General features: G+C 34.3%; 2 protein-coding genes across 2 annotated transcripts; one reads left to right on the forward strand and one right to left on the reverse strand.

Moving 5' to 3' along the window:
• Positions 1–2,869: 2,869 nt before the first annotated feature.
• HO133_008142 (uncharacterized protein) lies at positions 2,870–5,311 on the reverse strand (the record flags this gene model as incomplete). The annotated part of the gene is made up of 7 exons (XM_037299010.1): positions 2,870–3,425; positions 3,515–3,612; positions 3,670–3,793; positions 3,850–4,099; positions 4,177–4,387; positions 4,462–4,908; positions 4,967–5,311. The coding sequence occupies 7 exons, from the start codon at positions 5,309–5,311 to the stop codon at positions 2,870–2,872; spliced, it is 2,031 nt and encodes a 676-aa protein (XP_037156346.1).
• Positions 5,312–6,323: 1,012 nt separating this feature from the next.
• On the forward strand, positions 6,324–7,796 carry HO133_008143 (uncharacterized protein; the record flags this gene model as incomplete). The annotated part of the gene is made up of 3 exons (XM_037299011.1): positions 6,324–6,590; positions 6,642–7,311; positions 7,378–7,796. 3 exons carry the CDS (start codon positions 6,324–6,326, stop codon positions 7,794–7,796), a joined length of 1,356 nt encoding a protein of 451 aa, XP_037156347.1.
• Positions 7,797–20,008: the final 12,212 nt, after the last annotated feature.

The raw sequence follows: 20,008 nt of genomic DNA on the forward strand, positions 1-20,008 counted from the left end.
GTGACCCCCGCGTATCCCAGCCACCGTGTTCTTCAGCCACCTAATTTTGTACTGTATTTAGGATCTGGCCCCGAAGAGGTTTTGGAGAATCAATCCGTCCGTTCTACACATCACATACCTGATATTTTAACAGCTACCATTACCATGGCTATCATTATTTATTATTCAAATAGCCTACTATCTTTAAATAGCCATGGTAGGGGGAGCCATGGTAGGGGGAGCCATGGTAGGGGGAGTTATGGTAGGGGGGGTTATGGTAGAGGGGGCCATGGTAGGGGTGGCTATGGTAGGGGGGGCTATGGTAGGGGCAGTTATGGTAGTGGCAGCCATGATAGTAGCAGTCATGGTTGGCCAGAATGATGACCAGAATAGCTACTTATACTTCTAAATATAGAAATCCCAACGGGATATCCCATACATATACCATTCCATGGTATGATACCACAGATATACCATACCGTGGGATATCCCGCCAAGATCCCGAACCCATACCAGAAAAATGGAATGGTATCCGACCCTATCCATACCATACCCGGGTACGGTATAATATCACTTGGTATGGAATATCCCATGGGATATACCATACCTTTCCGGCCAGTATCCGCAACCATCAAAATCTCGCCCTCCCGCGCCTCCCCTCATCAAAAAAATAGGTATACATTATTAATATATAGAATAACTTTTTTATTTTCTATTAAAATTTTGAGATTTTTTTTTAAAATTTTAGAGCGCTATTTGTGCTTTTCGAATTTTTAAGAATTATGAAATTTAGTCTTATAATTATTAAAGCGCAAGGAATTCAAATATCGCTCACCAAAGTTCGCTCACCAAAGATCGCTCACCTACTTACTCGATAGCCCTAATTAAAAAAATAACTATGAATTTAATTCATAGGCCTTTACTCGTACTTCTTATATAAGAATATTTAATAATTATTAATAATATATATTATTATTAATATATATTTAGATTTAGAAATATTTTTTTTTTAATAAAAGATTATAATATAAAGATTTTCTCGCTATTAATATCTTTTAAAATAATTATCTTATACTTCTTATTTAGTATAATAATTTTATCTTTTAATAATAGAGAGCGAGATTATCGCTTAATTAATAGCGTATTTAATACTATAATAATAAGTATTAAACTTTATCTTTTCTCTTATTTAATTTATAATTATATACTTTATTACTTATAACGTAATTTAAATATTTAAAAGAATTTTTATAATATTCTAATTATTTATAATTATAGTATTATATCTTAATAAAAGATATTTTAAATTTAATATAAGAGTTATTATTTTTAAATTTAATTCGCTTAAATTTTTAATCTTATAATATAAATAAAAATAAACTCTTCTTTTAATCTTATTAGCTTTTTATATATTATTCTTTAAACTTAATATACTATTAATTACTACTTCTCTAATTACTTATTTTATTATTAAAACGAGTTTTATCTAAAATAGAGAGCTCTTTTATTTTTTATAATCTTTATTTTATATTTTAATATTATTATAATAATATAATATAAATAATAAATTAGTTAGTCTCCTTTATAGCTTTTAGAGAAATTTTCTCTATTACTCTATCTTATAAATCTTTTATATATTTTAAATTAATTATATAGCGATCTCGCTATAATTAGAGTATAGTAAAATAATTATTAAAACTAATTATCGATTATATATTTCTTATAACTATTTTAATTAACTAGTATTTTATATTATAAGATCTAATAATTAAATTATAAACTTAATTTAAATATTATCTCTTATATTTCTTCTAGATAAATTTCTTAATATTATATAATATTATATCTCTAATATTTCTTTAAATCTATTTTTTAATATTTATTAAGAGAATAAAAGTCTAGCGAATCTTTTTTTTATTTATATAAAAATCGATATAAGATATTAAGACGATAAAATCGTTATAGTTTTAAAGAAATATAATTATCGAATTATAGTTATTAAAGTATTATATATTAAATATCTTAATAATACTTATCTTCTTATAATTTAAATTATAATAATAAGTATCGCTATACTCGCGATAATATTTTTATATATTCTATATTTTAATTAATTTAAATTCTTTAATAACTAATTACTTCTTAATATTAAACTCTAGAAATTAATAATATTAAATTTAAATTAAGTTTACGAGATAAGAATTTTCGCTTATAAATAAAGAATTATTAGATATAATACTTTAGTAATTATTAGTTTTCTTAATAATATTATTAGAATTCTTATTAATATTAGAATTAATATTATAATTACTTAATTATATAATAAATATATTTTAATAAAAGTTATTTATTAAATTAAAAATATCGCTTATAAATTATAATAAGATATTTCTACTTTATAAATTAATAGAATTAACTCGCGAGTTACTTATTATAATTAAATTAGATAATTTTATATAAATAAAATTATTAAAATTATAAGATAGTAAAGTTTCTTTTAATAAAACTATATAATAATTATATAATTATAAGATTTAGATATATAATTAATAGAATAAATAAATAAATTATTAAATAAATTAATAATTAAAGAAAGAAAAAAGAGAAAGAGAATTTATAAGTATTTAAGACTTTATTAAATATATTAGATACTCGCCCTAGCTGCGTAGCTTATAGTCTAATAAACGACGTAAGGAAGCCTATTAGTTCGCTTCGAGTACTTCCACCCTTATAATTTTCGTCAAACCGGGCTTATAACCTGTTGAATTTTGATGACGGCTTGTTGTTTTTCTATGGAGGAGTACTGCTACTTATAGTCCTTGCCAAGCATAACAGGGCTAAGTTGCTGAATTCCAACACAGACCACATGACTCCCTCATGAAAGACACCCTCAGTACTTAGCCGTGACAGCTCCATACTGCTTGCCGCGACAGTGGTTGCTAAACAGCATTGGCCCGCTCTGAATCGTCACCACCAATTTGTAATGCAGCTCCCACCATTTGATCATCTTACCATCTGCATCGCGTCTCGACTTCTTCTCAAAGAACTCCTTTGGCAGAATAGACAAGTCCGTCTTGAGCGTACAATTGGTCTTCAAGAGTTCGTCCCTTGGGTGTAATGGCGCCTTTGCGCTTTCGCACTCCAGCAGTACCGAAGTGACTTGCAAATCGCTATGCGAAGGGTTCTCATCATACTCACGGAAGAAATCGAATTCGATGGGACGAGCACGCATAAGATCATCACCCTGCTCAATATACCACGTCATTCTTCGTACACCGAACTGTCCTCTCCATTTACTGAAGAGTGGCTTCTCGCCTGCGTCCTTGACAGGGTCGACGGGGTAACATATGGCTGTCACGCCATAGTGCTTGGGTGCGATGTTGGAGACGACGGATGCTTCGGATGGTATATTGTATATGGCTGCGCCGCGAACGATAGCTGACCAGCTGCAAAGGTTCAGCCCCATATGTCAGCGATCGGATGTAGTGTTCGTGTGGATACGCCAAGGGTAGATCGGATGAGTGATGACACTTACGCATCAGGGGGCTGAATGACACGGACATCGGGGTATTTTGCCATTATTTTCGCTTTGAGGTATGCACTCGCGCCGAACCCCCCTACAAGGAAAATCGCCTATGTGAACATTGTCAGACTCTTTGGTGTGCCAATCACACAGGCGACATTACTTACCGTGATTTCTTGGCCTTTAGGATGTTGTTCCTGCAATCTTTTTAAGCGAGCTTGCGTAATCTGATGGTTTACAAGCCTGTCGACATCTTCGATAATCGGGTCGAAAATCTCTTGGAGGGTGCTCCTGGACTGTTGTTTAGTATGAATGATACTCGTAAGGGTAAGAGCAGCTTTCTATACCTCTTCACTGTGATTGTATCTTTTGATAGCCCTCTCTCGGGCCGGTCTTTGAGTGAAGCTTTCGGGAAGTTCACAAATTGCTCATCGTCGTCGGAGGTATAGAATCCCGGCTTTATATTCTCGTCGAATTGCTTCATCGCTCGAGCAAAAGCACTAGTCTCACGAAGGCTCAAGAAATCTCTGTCCCCTACGACACTCTTTACGTATTCCTCGAACCGTCGGTTAAGCATCAAAGAGCCGGCAAGCCCTCCTGCAATATTAAACCTTGGTCAGCGCATTTGCGTGCAAGCGAAGAAGTCAGGCGTAGAATCAGGTTTCTTTCCGTACCCTTCGCTGCAACCAGCTCCTTAAGTCTGAAAGGCTTCAAGCTCACGATCTCGTAGGATATCATATCCACAGTGCCGCCGCCGGCGTCGCAGATGACAAATGCGTCGCCAACCTCCAGGCCTTTGTCGCCCATATGTTGCAATGTGAAGAGCGCAGCGGCTTCTGGTTCTTTGATTAATTTGACGGGAGCAAGGCCTGCATTCCGAGCCACCTATGGTCAAGCACATACTGTTAGCTTGAAGGGACTTGTGGTCATTCAAAGACTCCCGGAGAAGGTGAACGTACCCTCAGTGTCGCGTCTTGCGCTTTGTCTGACCACACAGCCGGGACCGTCATGACGTATTGCTTCTTGAGTATCTGGAAGTAGTTCTTGGGATACTTTGATTCGATGAAGGCTGTCAAGTGTTTGAAGATGGCACTAACGTAATCGGCTGCCACCGCAGTAGGAGCTTTTCCCAATCGACGGAGCTCGGCTGTGGTGTCCACGGCAGGAACATATATGGGCTTGGGCTGGTCCGGGTCCAAAAGTAGCTTTATCGCCTCGATTCGGCCCTCGGTGGTCCTGTCCAGCTCAAAGCCCCATCGTAGCGATCCATCTGGTTCATACTTTAGAAGAGTTGGACACTTCTCGTAGGTGATTCCTTTAGATCCAGGCCATTCATTGACCACGCGTACTTCGGAAGGTGCGGCGGTAAGAACCCACGCAACTCCGCTGTACGTAGTGCCGAAATCCTAGTCGTTACGGATCAGCTGGATGAACTGCACCTTGATTCTAGACCGTCATACTCACGATTGCAATGATGACCCTGTCGGCTGCGTCGTCCGCCTCGATCTGAGTATCGGATATCAGATCAGTGATAGAAGATACTTCTGACGAAAATAAGTTCGGTGACGGTTGTGGCGAAGGGTAAGGCGACGATAAGTTCGGTGACGGTTGTGGCGAAGGGTAAGGCGAAGATAAGTTCGGTGACGGTTGTGGCGAAGGGTAAGGCGAAGATAAGTTCGGTGACGGTTGTGACGAAGGGTAAGGCGAAGATACTCTTGACGGGGTATACATCGCTCCACCGGTGGATTTCAAGCTGCTGGAGCTTTTGTTCCTTCTACCAGATTTTCGGAAAATTGAAGTTGGACCCATCGTTACCTATCAGGAATTGGTTTCTTCTATTGTAGCAAATTTCTTACGTATTTAAAAGTGTATTCGGAAGTGATGAACGATTTACACTTACTTGAACTAAGTCTTCGCAATGCCTTTTAGAAACCGATCCAATCAGGAATCACTTGCGCTCTTTTTGGATACGAATCAAAGCGGGGCATACATGTGGCTAGCTCAAAAAGGCAGCCTGCATCTTCTGGGTCGCTCATTCCCGAGGCTCCGTCTGTGCATCACATCCGGACGGATTGTTCGCACCGACACCATCCTCTTGACGCATGGCGTCTCCCCGGGCAGCCTCGGGGATTCCGGTATTGCTATCCCCAATCAGGGCCTGGAGTCTCCCCGCAGAGGTTTGCTGTAGATGATGTACTGCATGGAACTGAATGCGGGACGAACGGGCGATAAGGTCGTAAGTCGGGGAACGGATTGATAAGTCGCGTTCAATTCTGGATCGGGAGAATCGGTCTGAACATCCCACTACGACTCGCTGATTGCAATAGGTGGACTTAGACATCAGTGACGGCAAGGCAGCAACTAGATGCTGACCTTGCATGAGCCTTTGACAGAGATCGAAAACCGTGGCCTCGTAGCCTTGTCGTGGACTTTGGTATTAGCGCGCTTTGATCCATCTCACTGCATAGAATTAATAGTGCACACCCTTCCATCAATCATCAGGGCCTTTGGTAATAACGCGCCTTGATCAAATGCATATGATGCGCGCCCTCTCGTCATCTCGCTTGGTATCGTAGACTTTGCTACTAGCGCGCCATAACCCACTGCAAAGAATCTACCGCACTGACCCTTTTACACTAGGACACTTGGCAACCCTCATGTGTGAAGCCTCGACTGCTGCTTTTTTGAATCTCCTGCGGCCATTCTTCAATATAGCAAATGTTTTGCAAGACATTGTGCACTCAGGTTCTGTCGGTCATTCTGGAACTGTCAGGTAACATAATCCAGCGGGAACCCTTCACTAATCATCAAAAGATATAAAATGTCGGATTATAGTGATCAAGAAAACACCATGGTGGGGATCGAGCCCGACCCGGGCAGTCCCCATAGAGATGACCCTAAAAAGGCTTTGGTGCGAGAGGTTATCCTCAAAACTTCTGATATTCTCGGCACAAGGGATCGATCTTCGTCGTCATATCCTTCTCTTCACGAGCCCGCCTCCAAGTGCTGGGACGATTTATGGGACGCTTGCAGAGCCTTGTTAATGTATGAAGGTGACATTGCGGGAAACGAACGCTCCGAAAAACAAGTAAGTCGATGTTACACCAGTGCTATGATAGTCCGTATACTAACCAGCTAGTATCAGTCACTGCTTGCGAAGATCAAGACTGGGGAGCTTCAGGCAAAGCATGCAGCGGAGATCGAGCATTTATCACGGGACCTCTCTGCAAAAGACGAGTCGCTGAAAACGCTCGAGCGAAACATTGAGGCCTCAAAATCTCAGCTACTTGCAAAGGACCAACGACTTTCTCGAGTACATAGTGCCCTGAAAGCAAAGAACGACCGTCTAAGTGAGATGGAAGACAGTCCCAAGTCCACAGTTTTCCAACTCAAGGATGAGCTTGCATCGAAAGAGAAGACGATCAACGGCCTAAAAGACCAGCAAAAAACGTTGACTACGCAATACAGGCTGAAGGTACAAGACAATGGAAAGCTACATGCCATGGTCGCAAAAAGTGCGCAAGAGATTGATCCTTATGATGACCAGCACATCACCAAACAATTTACGGCACTGGAATGGCACATAGGACATTTGGTGAGGAAACACTTTCCAGCAACTCGGACCAAGACAAGCTGGAAGGAATACGACAACGTACGGAAAGCAGATGATCGTGATTACTTCTTGCAAGCACATATTGCAACCGTTTTAGCACAGATGTTCTTCAGTCACGATGCACGGCTTTTCGGCCTCGATGGGAAGTTAGAAGAGCATCAAGCCGATTTTGAGAGCCTGCTGCAAGAGCATAAGGGTAAAACTTATCAGAACCTCTGCCCCAATTCATGTGATGAGAGCTAACACATCTGGTCGTGTACAGTCTCGCCGCCGGAGATCGTGAAGTGGAGGATCCAGACCGTTAAAGTCTCGGGGCTGATAGCGAGCGAGCATGGCGACTTCCGAGTGGTTCAAATTCCTGAAAAGCTCAAAGAAAATCTCAAGCACGTCTACAAATGCCTTCCGGAGCCGAAAAGATGGGAGAGCGCCAAAAGCGCCCTTCTTGCGCTGTGTACATCCGCTTCCAATCTGGCACTTTCCCTCAGACGTTGCAGGGTAGAGTACGAATGGCTCCAGGTAGCACTTCCACTCCCTGAAGGCGACTTTGACCGCATCGAAGACTACAACGTTGGAGTCAAAGGGCGGACAAATGAGATTGTAGCGATATTCTTCGGCCCGGTGTACAAGCAAGTGGAAGGTGTGCCAGTGAAGCTGCGGAATGGCACAGTGCTTTGTGGTTAGAGGCCTAGAAGCTTCCCGATGGTCTAGCTAGATTCATGTGAGTCGGTATACGGCTTGTTACGGCCTCTATGCTCATACTTCCTTGTCGACACGTCTATCAATCAGCGAGTCTCAATAACGCGGGTTCCCCAGCTCGGCCAGGGGCGCCAGGCGGATCTGAGGCCCCAATTAAGTGTTGGCTGTTCATCATGGATCACCTCCCGCTATCTGTGACGGAGGCCATGATGACGAACGTGATGTTGACAAAATTGGATAGGTAGACAAGTAATACCTGAGAGTATCCTTGCGAATAACAAAAACACCAATGAGCATTTTCAAATATGCATCCACTTAATCACATTCACTGGCCCCCAAGATATGTCCTCGCCAGCATACTGTGCTCATTTGGCGGCTTTCTGTTTGGGTATGAACCCCCTATCGCCCTGTTTGTCATTCGGCTAACAACCTGCGAATCGATTGACTGACAGACCAAACTTAGATTGGACACCGGTATCATTGGTTCTATCACCGTCATGAAGAGCTATGTCATTATGGAGCAGGCCGCTGGGTGGTTATCGTCTCGATCTACATCTTCGTCACCATTTTCAGCACGTCCTGGGCGGTTGGGATAAGAATCTACGTGGCGGAGAGTCAGCCACAGCGAACGCGCGCCTCGGCCACCAATTTCACACATGGGAGCAACTGGGTGATGAACTTCCTAGCGGCTCTTACGACCCCTATTTTATAGGCAAAGTGTAGCTTCGGGGCTTACTTTTTGTTTGGTGGATGTACACAGCCATTGTGTGCATTGTCTTCATGCCGGAGACGAAGGGAAAATAATGAAATTGAGGGGGTATTTCGGCGGAAGGCTTCGGTGTCAGGAAGCTTTACAAGGGCTGTTCGCAAACTTCTTGGACGGACCGCTGTGCCATTGGCCTCTTGAGCTGAGAGTAGAGCAGATCTAGGAACCAACCCATTTCTGACTCAAGTGGGTTGATCTCTATTGGAATTCAGCACCTCAGCCCTATTGTGCTTGGCATATATTAGCGTATACAAAAAACGTTGAAATATAGAGTCGGAAGGTGCTTTCTATAAAGTTATTCTTTCTAACTATATATAGCATAGCTCGCTTAATTAGATCCCTAAGATCCTTAAAGATCCTGCTTCCATAGAAATCTATATTCTTCTTCTACCCACACGAGCCTGATCATCCTTATTCTTTAGAGATTCTTATCTAGATCTTTTTATGACCCTAAAGTAGAATTTTCTTTACTATTATTCTTATATATTTTTAGAATCTTTATTTAGCCTATCTAGCTATAATCTATCGTTATTTATTTTTCTACTAAATTTTTTACTGAAAATCTTACTATGAAAGTACTTTCTTAAGTTATTTAGTCTAGAAAACCTCTTTTATCTATTAAATTACTTCTCGAGATTTAAGAAGCCTTTAATAAGTATTTTAAGAAGTTGTTATTATTTAACTCGATTTTTAAATTATCGCTATTACTTACTAAAACTCTTTTATTATTATAAAAATAAATAAGTTATAGCACTATTATTCTAGCGAGTATTAGAAATCTTTTTAAAAAATTAATATATTATTATTATCTTAACGCTCTAGACTTCTCGAGAATTCCTCTTAGTAAAAATCCTACGAATTTTATAATCTTATCGTTAGAATCTTATTAAAGTATATCTTTTTTAAATTAGTTTAAATCTTCTATATATTCTAGTAATACTATAAAAATAAATATATCTTACTCTATATTTAGTATATATAATAATTTCTTAGAAATTATTAGTATATTAGTAGTAAAGTAACTTCGAAAGTTTAATTTCGATATAAAGGATTATTAAGATAAAGAAGATTATTTCTCTCTAGCTAAGTATCTGAAATATCTTAATATACTTCTTATCGATAATATTTTTAAATAATTAGAAAATTATCTAGAAATTATTTAACTTCTTAATTAAAGTAGAGTATATTAATTTTTAATAAATAATCTAACAATTTCGAATTATATTTTATAAGAATTTTTTTTAAAAGCTATAAAAGTAAGTATAATTCTATTTAATATCGAGATTATAGATCTATATTAACGTTTTAAAGAATCTCTTATTTTTTACTTTAAGCGTATTACTAACTTAATATAGAGAGTTAAAATTAAGAATAAACTCGCTATTACTTCTAGTGCTATCTTTAGTCTTCTTAAATCTACTATACTTAATATTATTCTTCGTATTTTTATTAGAGAATTAAATAATTAAGAGATTTAAAAGGAAGTAATGAGAGATATAGTATCTTTCGATAGATCTCTATATATAATCTATAATCTCGCGAAAGAAGTATAGCGTATTAATATCGAAATCTAGAAGCTCTTAGATAAAGAATCGAGATCTAACTAGCTATAATTCTATAAATCTCTTATAAAATAAAACTTATTAAAGTAATAAATAACTTTTTTACTTACTTCTTATTAAGCTATTAAAGTTAAAAATTCTTATATTATTAATCTTAGTTTTTTTATATAAATCTATCGAAGTAGCTATTAGAGACTTTTTTAAATTTTTAATATTTTATATAATTCTAACTCTTAAAGTATTATTATTCTTTATATAAAGTTTTAATTTTTATTTAAACTTCGATTTTAATTTAGAATTCTAATAAAGAAAATATTAATAGAAGTAAACTTACGAATTTTATAGCTAATAATTACTTTTATAATTATTAATTAATTTTAAAAGATATATCTAATTAAATTATCTCGAAGAATTCTTATATTAATAATATTATTTATTAGTCTTATAGAAAAGATAAATAATTATATATTAAGTATAATATTAAGAGTTACATCTCTTCTAATTATAAGAATACTTCACTACTTATCTAAGAATAGTCGTATCTAAAAATACTTATTTTCGAGAATAATCTATAATTAAACTTTATTTTTATTAAATTTAAAAAGTTTAATAAATCTTCTAGATCTTATAAGATTATCTCTTTATAGAAGCTTTTCGTAGCTTCTTCTTCTTCTTCTTCTATTAGATTAAGTTAAATAATATCTTTAAGCTTTATAAATTCTTATATTTCTTCTTATTCTAATTTAATATAATTTAAAATAATATAATTAAATTAATTTTATTTCGTTAACGTAAAAATCGCTAAAGCTCTTTTTAATAAAGATTAAGATTTAATAAGCGAGCTTATATAAAAGAAGTATTAATATTAATATTAATATCTTAGAGATAATAAGAAAAGTAATCTAAGAGATCTTAGTCGATACTTATTTAATTATAGCAATTTATATTATAATAGTTTTAGATATTTTAATATTTATAAAAGTAGCTTAATACTAATCTAAATTTTAATACTTCTTTTTATTCGCTATAAGTTTCTATTTAAATAAGTTCGTAATAACCTTCGACAGCTATAAATCAAGGATTTTCTTTCTAGAACTAGCTATATCTATTTTAGACTACTTTAAAAGAAGAGTATTCTAAATATAAAGATAAGAAGCGAGTTAATAAAAAAGTAGAATCTTAATCTTTAATAAATTTATTTAATAAATTTAAATATAATTCTCCTATTTCTATTCGATATATATTTAAGAGTATTAAAGTCGATATAAATATAATAGATCTTATAATATAATTATCTACTATATATAAAAAATTAAAACGTCTTATACTTAAGTTTTTAAGAAATAAATTTTAAAGCCTACTATAAATACTACGCAAGCACCTTTAATTAGCTGTTAATCTACTTTTATATAATAAATTTATAAATATTTATACTATCTTTAGAGTATTTATAAGTCTATTAATTTATATTAATATTTTCTTTTATATTAATATCTTAAATATTTATATCTTAGCTTTCTATTTAGTAAATTTTAGAGAATCTTATTATATTAATATCTATATTTTATATTAATACTTCTACTATAGAAACTAAGAAGTATATATACTTTTTAAGCTCTCTTATAAATATAAATAAGATATTCCGTATTTCTATTATTACGAAGAAAGTTAATAGATTCGATATTAGTTTTAAGAAATCTTATACTTAGATGAATTAAGGTTTCGATATAAATATAATATCTTCTAAATTAATACGCTTTTTAAATTTATATCTTTATTTACTTTCGAAAATTAGATTTAAAGGCCTTTTTATATATATAGCGAATTATTATAATATTATATTAGAATATTAGATATAGCTTATAATTAATATAAAAGAAATCTAAAGAAATATTCGATGCTTTATAGCTCTAAAAATTATATTTATTACGAAATTAGAGAGATTTAAGTATCTTAATTTAATTCTTAAAATTTCATAGCTTTATTCTATAAATACTTTTATTTTAATTCGTTTTTCTATTATTTTTCTAGAAGATAAATTAAAAAATAAAAAAGTCTAAAGAATTATAGATTTGAAAATGATTTTTTATAAAGATTATAATTTATTAATATATTTAACGTTCGCTATAATTATTTTGAAGGCTATTAGATAAGATATATTAAAGATTTTTTTTTAAAAAAATCAATTTTTTAGAATTTAATAGTTTTTTTAATTCTAGAAATAATTTATTAGATATTAAAAAGATTAAATATTATAATTTTTAATAAATTAAGTATATCTTAAATAGAATATTAAGTTGCTAGAGCTTATAGTAATTTATCTTAAAAATTTAAACCTCTTAAATATCTTTATTATTATTTTTAAAGATTTTAATTCTTTTTCTTTATCAAAATAAGTAACTATTATAAGCTTTTTAGACTAATCTATTAAAGTCTTTAATACTTCTAAACTATTAGTATTATTATTTTTATAGATATCTCTTAAATAAGTATTTTCTATTAGAAGAATAATTCGTAAAAGTTTTTTATAATATTTTTTATTATTAGAATTTAAAGAATAAATTAATAAGCTAGAATTAGATTTAATTCTTAAATTACTTATTATTATAAGAGAATAAAGATTAGAAATATTATAATTATTATATTAATATAAGTATTTTAATAGAAAAGATCTAAGAGATTTATCTTATATAAATTTTATTATATATTAAGTACATATTATATCTAATATAAAGCTTACTTCCTCGAAATCTTAGAAGCGCTAGTCTCTTTATATAGAATAGTAATTAAGAAAGCTTATTTAAGATAATCTTAAAGATAATATCTATAAACTTACTAAGTCTATAAATAAATATTTATTTTTATAAAATATATAAGCTATTATAGTAGATAAAGTTAAGAATTCGAAATCTATTAATAAGCCTTAAATGATTTTTAATTATTTATAAGTTACGAAGCTTTTTCTAGAAGCTTATCTCGAGCTAAGCTCGAAAGTTTACGATTATCTATTTAATTTATATTATAAATACTTATTTTTAATTAATTTAAAATACGCGTATTTTATAATATCTCTATATTCTAATAATAAATACTACTTTACTTTTATTATTTTAGATATTAATTAAATATAGCTTACTAGAATATAGTAGAAATTATAATCTATAGACTTTATTATAACAGAGCTAGCTTATAAAGTATTTAATTCTATTTCTTTTAAATCTTTATTACTATATTCATCGAATTCTAAAATTCTATTATCTCTTATATTCTATATAAATAATTTCTTTAATAGCTTTTATAACTTTAAGAATTTATTCTTCTTTTTATAATTTTTTTTTCTAAAATCGAATAAGCTAAATTACTCTTATTCTTCAAGAAACTATAACTATTTATATTATTAATTAAGATCTTTAATATAATTTATATTATTAAAAAATATATTTATATTCTCGAAGAATAAGTTATTAAAATAGTTAAGTAATCGATTTCTTTAGATTAATTAAAAGTTTAAGATTTCTTAGAAACTATTAATATTATATATCGATAAGTAATAAATTTTATAAAAATCGCGAGATCTTTTTCTAAATTTATAAGAAAGATAAAATAGCGATAAACTTAAATAAAATAGCTATTATTCGAAATTCTACGTATTAAATATATTATAAAAATAAGTATATATAATATTAACTTTAGTTAAATCGTTTATATATATATTAATATTTTCGATTTTATAGTTAAATATACTATTATATAATATTATATTTCTATATTATAAGAGATTTTTTAAGTTAAAGCTACTCTATTAAAAGCTTTATAATTTTAAAAGTCTATTATAATAAAAAAGAATATAAAAGTATTTATTTTATACGATTTATTTATCTTTAATCTTATTTAAAAGAAATATTCTACTTATAAGCGAGAACTCTATACTATTATTACATTCTATAAGAAGTATAATTACTTATATAAGCACCCGTATTAATCTACTATAATATATATTAATTATAAGCCTCTTATATACTTTCTTAATTTAGATCTTTATAAAAAAATCTATAGATATTAGATTAATAGACTTCGTCGCTTAAATCTTACTATTTAATATATATCTAAGTCTCGAAATAAAGCTATTAACGACTTATCGAGAATTTTATTTAATATTAAATATTTAGAGAATATTATAATTATATAAATACGATAGAAATTAGAGAATTATAATTTAAAATAAATTTAAAAGAATAATAAGAATAAATTTAATTCGTTTTTAATAGTATTTACTAAATTAAAGTAACTTAAAATCGTTAATAGAGATACGCTATATAGTATTTCTTCTTTCTTACTAAAAGCTATTTCTACTATAAAAGTTATAAAATTATTTATAAAAGCCTTCGATAAGATTAATAAAAATATTAAGATTTAAATTAAAGCTTATTATAATAGTATTTAATTTAATAAAATATACGAATTTCTTATTATAAGATCTTCGATTCTTACTATTACGTTGCTTTGAAAAGCTTTTAAATATTAAATAATACGATATATTCTATAAATCTTTTAAGAAGATATATATTTATCTTACGTATTAAAAGAAAAGATATTTATAATACTTCGAGAAAGTTTATAATAAGAGTAGTTATTAGATTAAGATTGATACTCTAATAAAATTATATAACTACTACTAATCTAGAAAGTATAAGATATTAAGAAGTATATTATCGAGTATCTCGAGTATATTAAGTATAGACTCACTATTAAATCTTAATCTTTATATTCTATTAAAGTTATATACTCTTTTTAACTTATAAAAATAAATTTTATAAACTTACTTAAAATTATTAAAGTAGAATTTACTTTTATACTTATAAAAGTCTACTATATAAGTAAATTTATACTTTTCTTTACTACTATATCTACTAATATAAAGAATATTATTAAGGATACTGTGTAAGAAGCATACATATACTCCTGGAAAGGAGTTTCACGAAGAAGCGAAAGGTGTTTCTTGGTTCTGATTGTGATTGAAAGATTGATTAAGATGAAGCTATGAACGTTCTCGAAGAAAGGAAAGGAAGCGACATGCCAAGTCACGCTAGTAAGGTTTCTCACGCTATGCTGGGAACGTAACAGTTACCCTCCCTCGTGAAAAGCCATATCGTCCTCGGGCTTTTCCTCATCTCCAGACGTGAAGGTGTGTAAGGCATGAAAGAAGGTGATTCCCGGACGGAACCTCGTAAAGTTCTAGACGTAAAGATGTAGAAAAGAAGATATACGGGTTTCACTCCTCGTGAAAACAGATATATCGGACCTAAGGCGGACACTGGAAAGCGGTAAAAGGGAAAGCGTGGAAGTGTCCGACGTGAAGGTGTCCCGATAAGATCCGCGTTCCTCATCTCATAAAGATCCAGACGTGAAGGTGTATAATTTGAGCTAAGCCGGTAAAATATAAAAGGGTGCTAGATCTAAGAGAAGAGTGCTAGATCTAAGGTAGAGAAAGGAAGACATATGCTTTCCTTAAGAGACGTAAAAGTATCACGATAGACCTAACGTGAAGGTATCTCGATAAGGTCCGCGTTCCTCATCTCGTGAAGATTCAGACGTAAAGATATACAATCTTTTCCTTCGGTTAAGCGCTTTCTTCAGTTAAAGAATCAAAAACGAAAAATCCTTCCTTCCACTCTTCGAACTCTACGAAAAACTTTCCGTCGTCATCGTAAACGAACACTAAAGTCGCCAGATCTGGATATTCCTCAGCGAAGGTCTCTTACGCTTTATTTAAGATATCGAGAATCTTATTCAGCAATAGCTTATTGATGCTCTAGTATTCCTTAATACTCTCGATATCGATCTTTCTATCTTTAACTTACTTATAATCTTAGTTTAGAAAAGATAAAAGTTTCGCAGCGCCCCTAATAAGTTTCGTTACGCTTTTATACTATGCTAAAAGTAAAGTAACCATTCTATAGATCTTTTCCGTCGCCGTTAAAAGTACCACCAGCTTTCCTTACATTCTTAAAAGAGTATCCTTCAACAAGTCGATCTCCTTCTTTATACATACGCAATCATCGCAAGTATCTACTTCCTTGACTTTCAACTCTAAATCCAAATCCTCAAAGACGAACGACTAATAAATCGGTTCCTTCTTAATTACCATCTTATCACTTAAGTTCTCGAGTTCCGGCTTCTTAGAGTCCGGCTTCTCGGCGATCTTTCTCAAGAATTCAGCTTCGATCATAATATTCCCCGTCGCAGACCTAGTCTTATAAATAACCTCGTCCTTCTTAAGTCGTTTCGTATTAGCGTTCGACGGCGATGCCGTCCGTTTCTTAATCTCTAGCAAGATACTCTTAGGCTTCTTTAAGGAATCTACCTTCTTTATAGCGGCTTTCTTTACCTTCTCGAAGTTATACTTAAAGTTCTAAACAAAGTAGAGGTAACCTTAATAGAGATTATAGTTATTATACTTCGCGGCGTTAATGTAAATACTAATATCTCAAGAGTAATCGCGTTCTTCCCCTTCATCTCTATGCAACTATTAAATCCCGAATACAACCTTATAATACCACTTAATTTCATTATCGTCTTTCATATCCATCTTTACTAATTAGCCTTTCATAATATAATTCTAATATAGATATTTACTCGCGAATACCTGAGGCCAGTATTAATATCGCTAGAATTCAGTAAAGCTTCGCGTTTCCACTATCTTAGCGATTTAAGCATCCGAAAAATTCATATAGTGGGGAGGAGTATTAATACCTTCAGTTACTTCCTCGATAAGAATAGCCTCATTTTAGTAATAGCCTTTATTCTTAAGTAGGCCCTTCGTTCAACGTAAGATTAGCTTAGATCTTAAGACGAGAGGTATCCTTAAGTAACGAGCCACGGAATCGAGAAAGTTATTCAAATTTTCGTGGTGAAGGTTCGATAGATGCGTGAAAAAACCTCGCCACGAACAGAGACGATAAGGATCCTAATTGTAAAGCGTATTTATTTATTTAAGTTTGTTCTTGAGTTTATAAAAGTAATTTAGATAAATTTGGGAAGGACGATTAAGGATATACCACAGTAGACTTTCGTAATCCTACTATTTCGAGAGCAAATCTTCTTTTACTTCGAGTCGAATATAATCGATTATTTTGCCGAGATCTGCAAGACTCGGTCGGAAGAATTTGAATTATTTAGAAACGCGTTCGATTTGGCCCCAGAGGATCAGCGTCAAGGTCTCAAGATTCGCTATTCCTACTTCTTCAAATCTCGGATGAGGTTGCCAGCGCTTTGCTTCCTCAGCGATGACTTTTGAATCGTCAGGATCGTAAGGAGTCTTTTCCCGAGGGGTAGAGTCACGTCCGGTCATGAAGTGTTGGAAGAAAATGTGGTGAGGTAAAGGAAAGAAATGAGGGGCTGGTCAAGTCACTTCACTTCGCGATTATAAGTTACGAAGTCTTCCGAAATTCCCAAAATTTCCGAGATTCCCGAAATTTCCGGATCCGAGCTTCTGTGTAATGATGTATCAGAAAATGCGAGTTAATAAAGCATATCATATCCATGGTCCAGCGGCTTAACAAAGCCTGAGAACCATGCTCCGTTTAACGTCCAGCTTGACGGTATGCCAGCAGCGTGAGAAATGATTTTCACGCTGCGGGCTTGCGTAGGGTTCTAAGATTTCCTCTTCCGGTACTCCCTTTGCGAGCGTTTCCCGTACTTTAAATCGTAGTCGTGGATCAAATCCTTTGCGTTCTCCAAATCTTCCATCTTATACCACACATTATGGGCCTTTCCCCAGCCTTTCCATTTCACCAGGTACTCTATGACATCCTCCTTGTCTTTACTTCCTCGACCCGGAGGCCGACTGGTACGCCGATCCGCCAATCTCTAAATCTCGTAGTGATTCTTAATTGCTGGCTCCTCGTGATCGAACACAGGAGCTTGTCCTTTCTTACGAGATCGGCGGTAAGAATCTTCCCCCTTAAGCGCAGGCTCAAGCATTACGACTGAGATAACGGGGTGGACCTTTCAAATAGCTGGGAGATCAAGTCTGTAGGCTAAGTTTCCGACTCGCTCAAGAATAGTAAAAGGTCCGGCCCTCTGATTCGAAAGTTTCGCATTCTCAAGTCCGGGAAGACGGTATCCCCTATGGAGCTTAACGAAAGCTTTGTCCCCTTTCTCCATGACCAAAGCTTTGTGCTTCGAGTCATACCTGAATTTCGCGTCAACCGCCGCGAAAGCCAAGGCATCTGAAGCTTCCTGTCGGTATCGAGCACGGTCATTTACGACATCTGTCTGATCCTTAGCTAAGACATCCGTTACATCAGATCCATCGTTGAGTTTCGTGCCATAGACAATCTCATTGGGAGCCTTTCCCGTCGATGTGTTTGTGGAGTTGTTGAGGCTACCCCTCAGGTGTACGGAGAATTTGTCCCAAGGATCATCGGGAACGCAAGAAATGTGGAACCTCAAAGCAATCTCTATCGTCTAGTTAGTTCGCTTAGATTGACTATCAGTTTGCGGGTGATAAGTAGTGGAAACGAGAAGCTCCGTTTCTAAGGTCCTAAAGATAGCTTTTCAGAGGTCCAATAGGAACTTTGGATCCCTATCTGAAATGATAGCTTTAAGGATTCCCCAGTCAGCGAAAGCAAGAAGCAAGGCTTCCGCCCATTCGGCAGCATTCCATGTGTCTTTCCCCGGTACAGATGTATTTCTTTTGGAAAACTTGTCAGTAATAGTCATCATTGCGTTGAATCCATTTTCCAGGAGTGGCAGTGCTAGAATAAAATCGATAGTGATCGTGTGGAAAATCAAAGGAGGAGTCACAATGGGTTTAAGACTCCCATACGGGGCGTGTCTCACAGTCTGATTCAGCTGACACTCCGGGCAATAAACGATGTAGCGCTTTAAGCGCCGAGTCAAATGCCTCATGTAGTAGGTCTCCACGATCCTCTCATATGATCTATGGAAACCGGCGTGGCTGTGATTATCATGAGCAAGCTCGAAAATCTTCTGCTCCGCCTTCTTTGGAATGCAAAGCCGTTCCCGCTCGTTGAACTCATCTTGGTAGTAGATAATTTCGTCTCAAAGCAGAAATTGTATGTTCGGGAGTTTGACGCATTCCACAGGTTCTTGTTTCTCGAGAAGCTATACCTTTCAAGCGACGAGAGCATCGAGAATCTTCGACCATTTCTTATCCTCTTGATAGCCAAGTATAAGTTTGGCACGGAATTCCTTAGACATTTCCACGAGTGTTAAATTATATGCGAGAACCTCGTCAAGAATTCCTGGATCTTGGGCGTCGAATTTTTCTTCCTACTTACGAAGCAATCTAGACAAAGCGTCGAGAACCACGTTTTGCTTGCCGGGTCTCCACCGGACATCCAGATCAAACTGAGAGGCGTACTATAAAACACGCATAAGCCGTAAATTCATTCGGTCAGAGGATGAAGAAGAAAGTGTAGTCTAACGAGCAATATCGGTGGTGGCAGAGTGGTTAGTGAAAACGATGACCTTCTTTCCCGTTCTTTGGCTCAGCATATAAGGAATTTTCTTCAAGGTCCAAATCAAGGCAGCCACTTTTAGTTCCGTCGGCCAGTAACGTAACTCTGCGGCGTTCAAGAGCTTGGATAGAAACATAATGGGTTGGACATCCGTCTTGGGAAAAGAACTTTCTTAAGGATCGTCCACCACGTGATACACCATGACTCCGAAACCGTACTTCTTAGATCCATCGAGGTCAACGTAAAGTTGGCGACTGGCGTCGTAATGGTATAGGTAAGTTTCCGTAGTCAATGCTTGCTGCAGAATGCGGAAAGCTTCTACTTCTTCTTCGGTAGGGGTGACCTTCGTAGTCTTCGAGAAATTCCTGCGAAGACGACCGCCCG

Source organism: Letharia lupina (genome assembly GCF_014066315.1).
Source record: "Letharia lupina isolate WasteWater1 chromosome Unknown contig_4, whole genome shotgun sequence".
In the NCBI taxonomy this organism is placed as follows: Eukaryota; Fungi; Ascomycota; class Lecanoromycetes; order Lecanorales; family Parmeliaceae; genus Letharia; species Letharia lupina.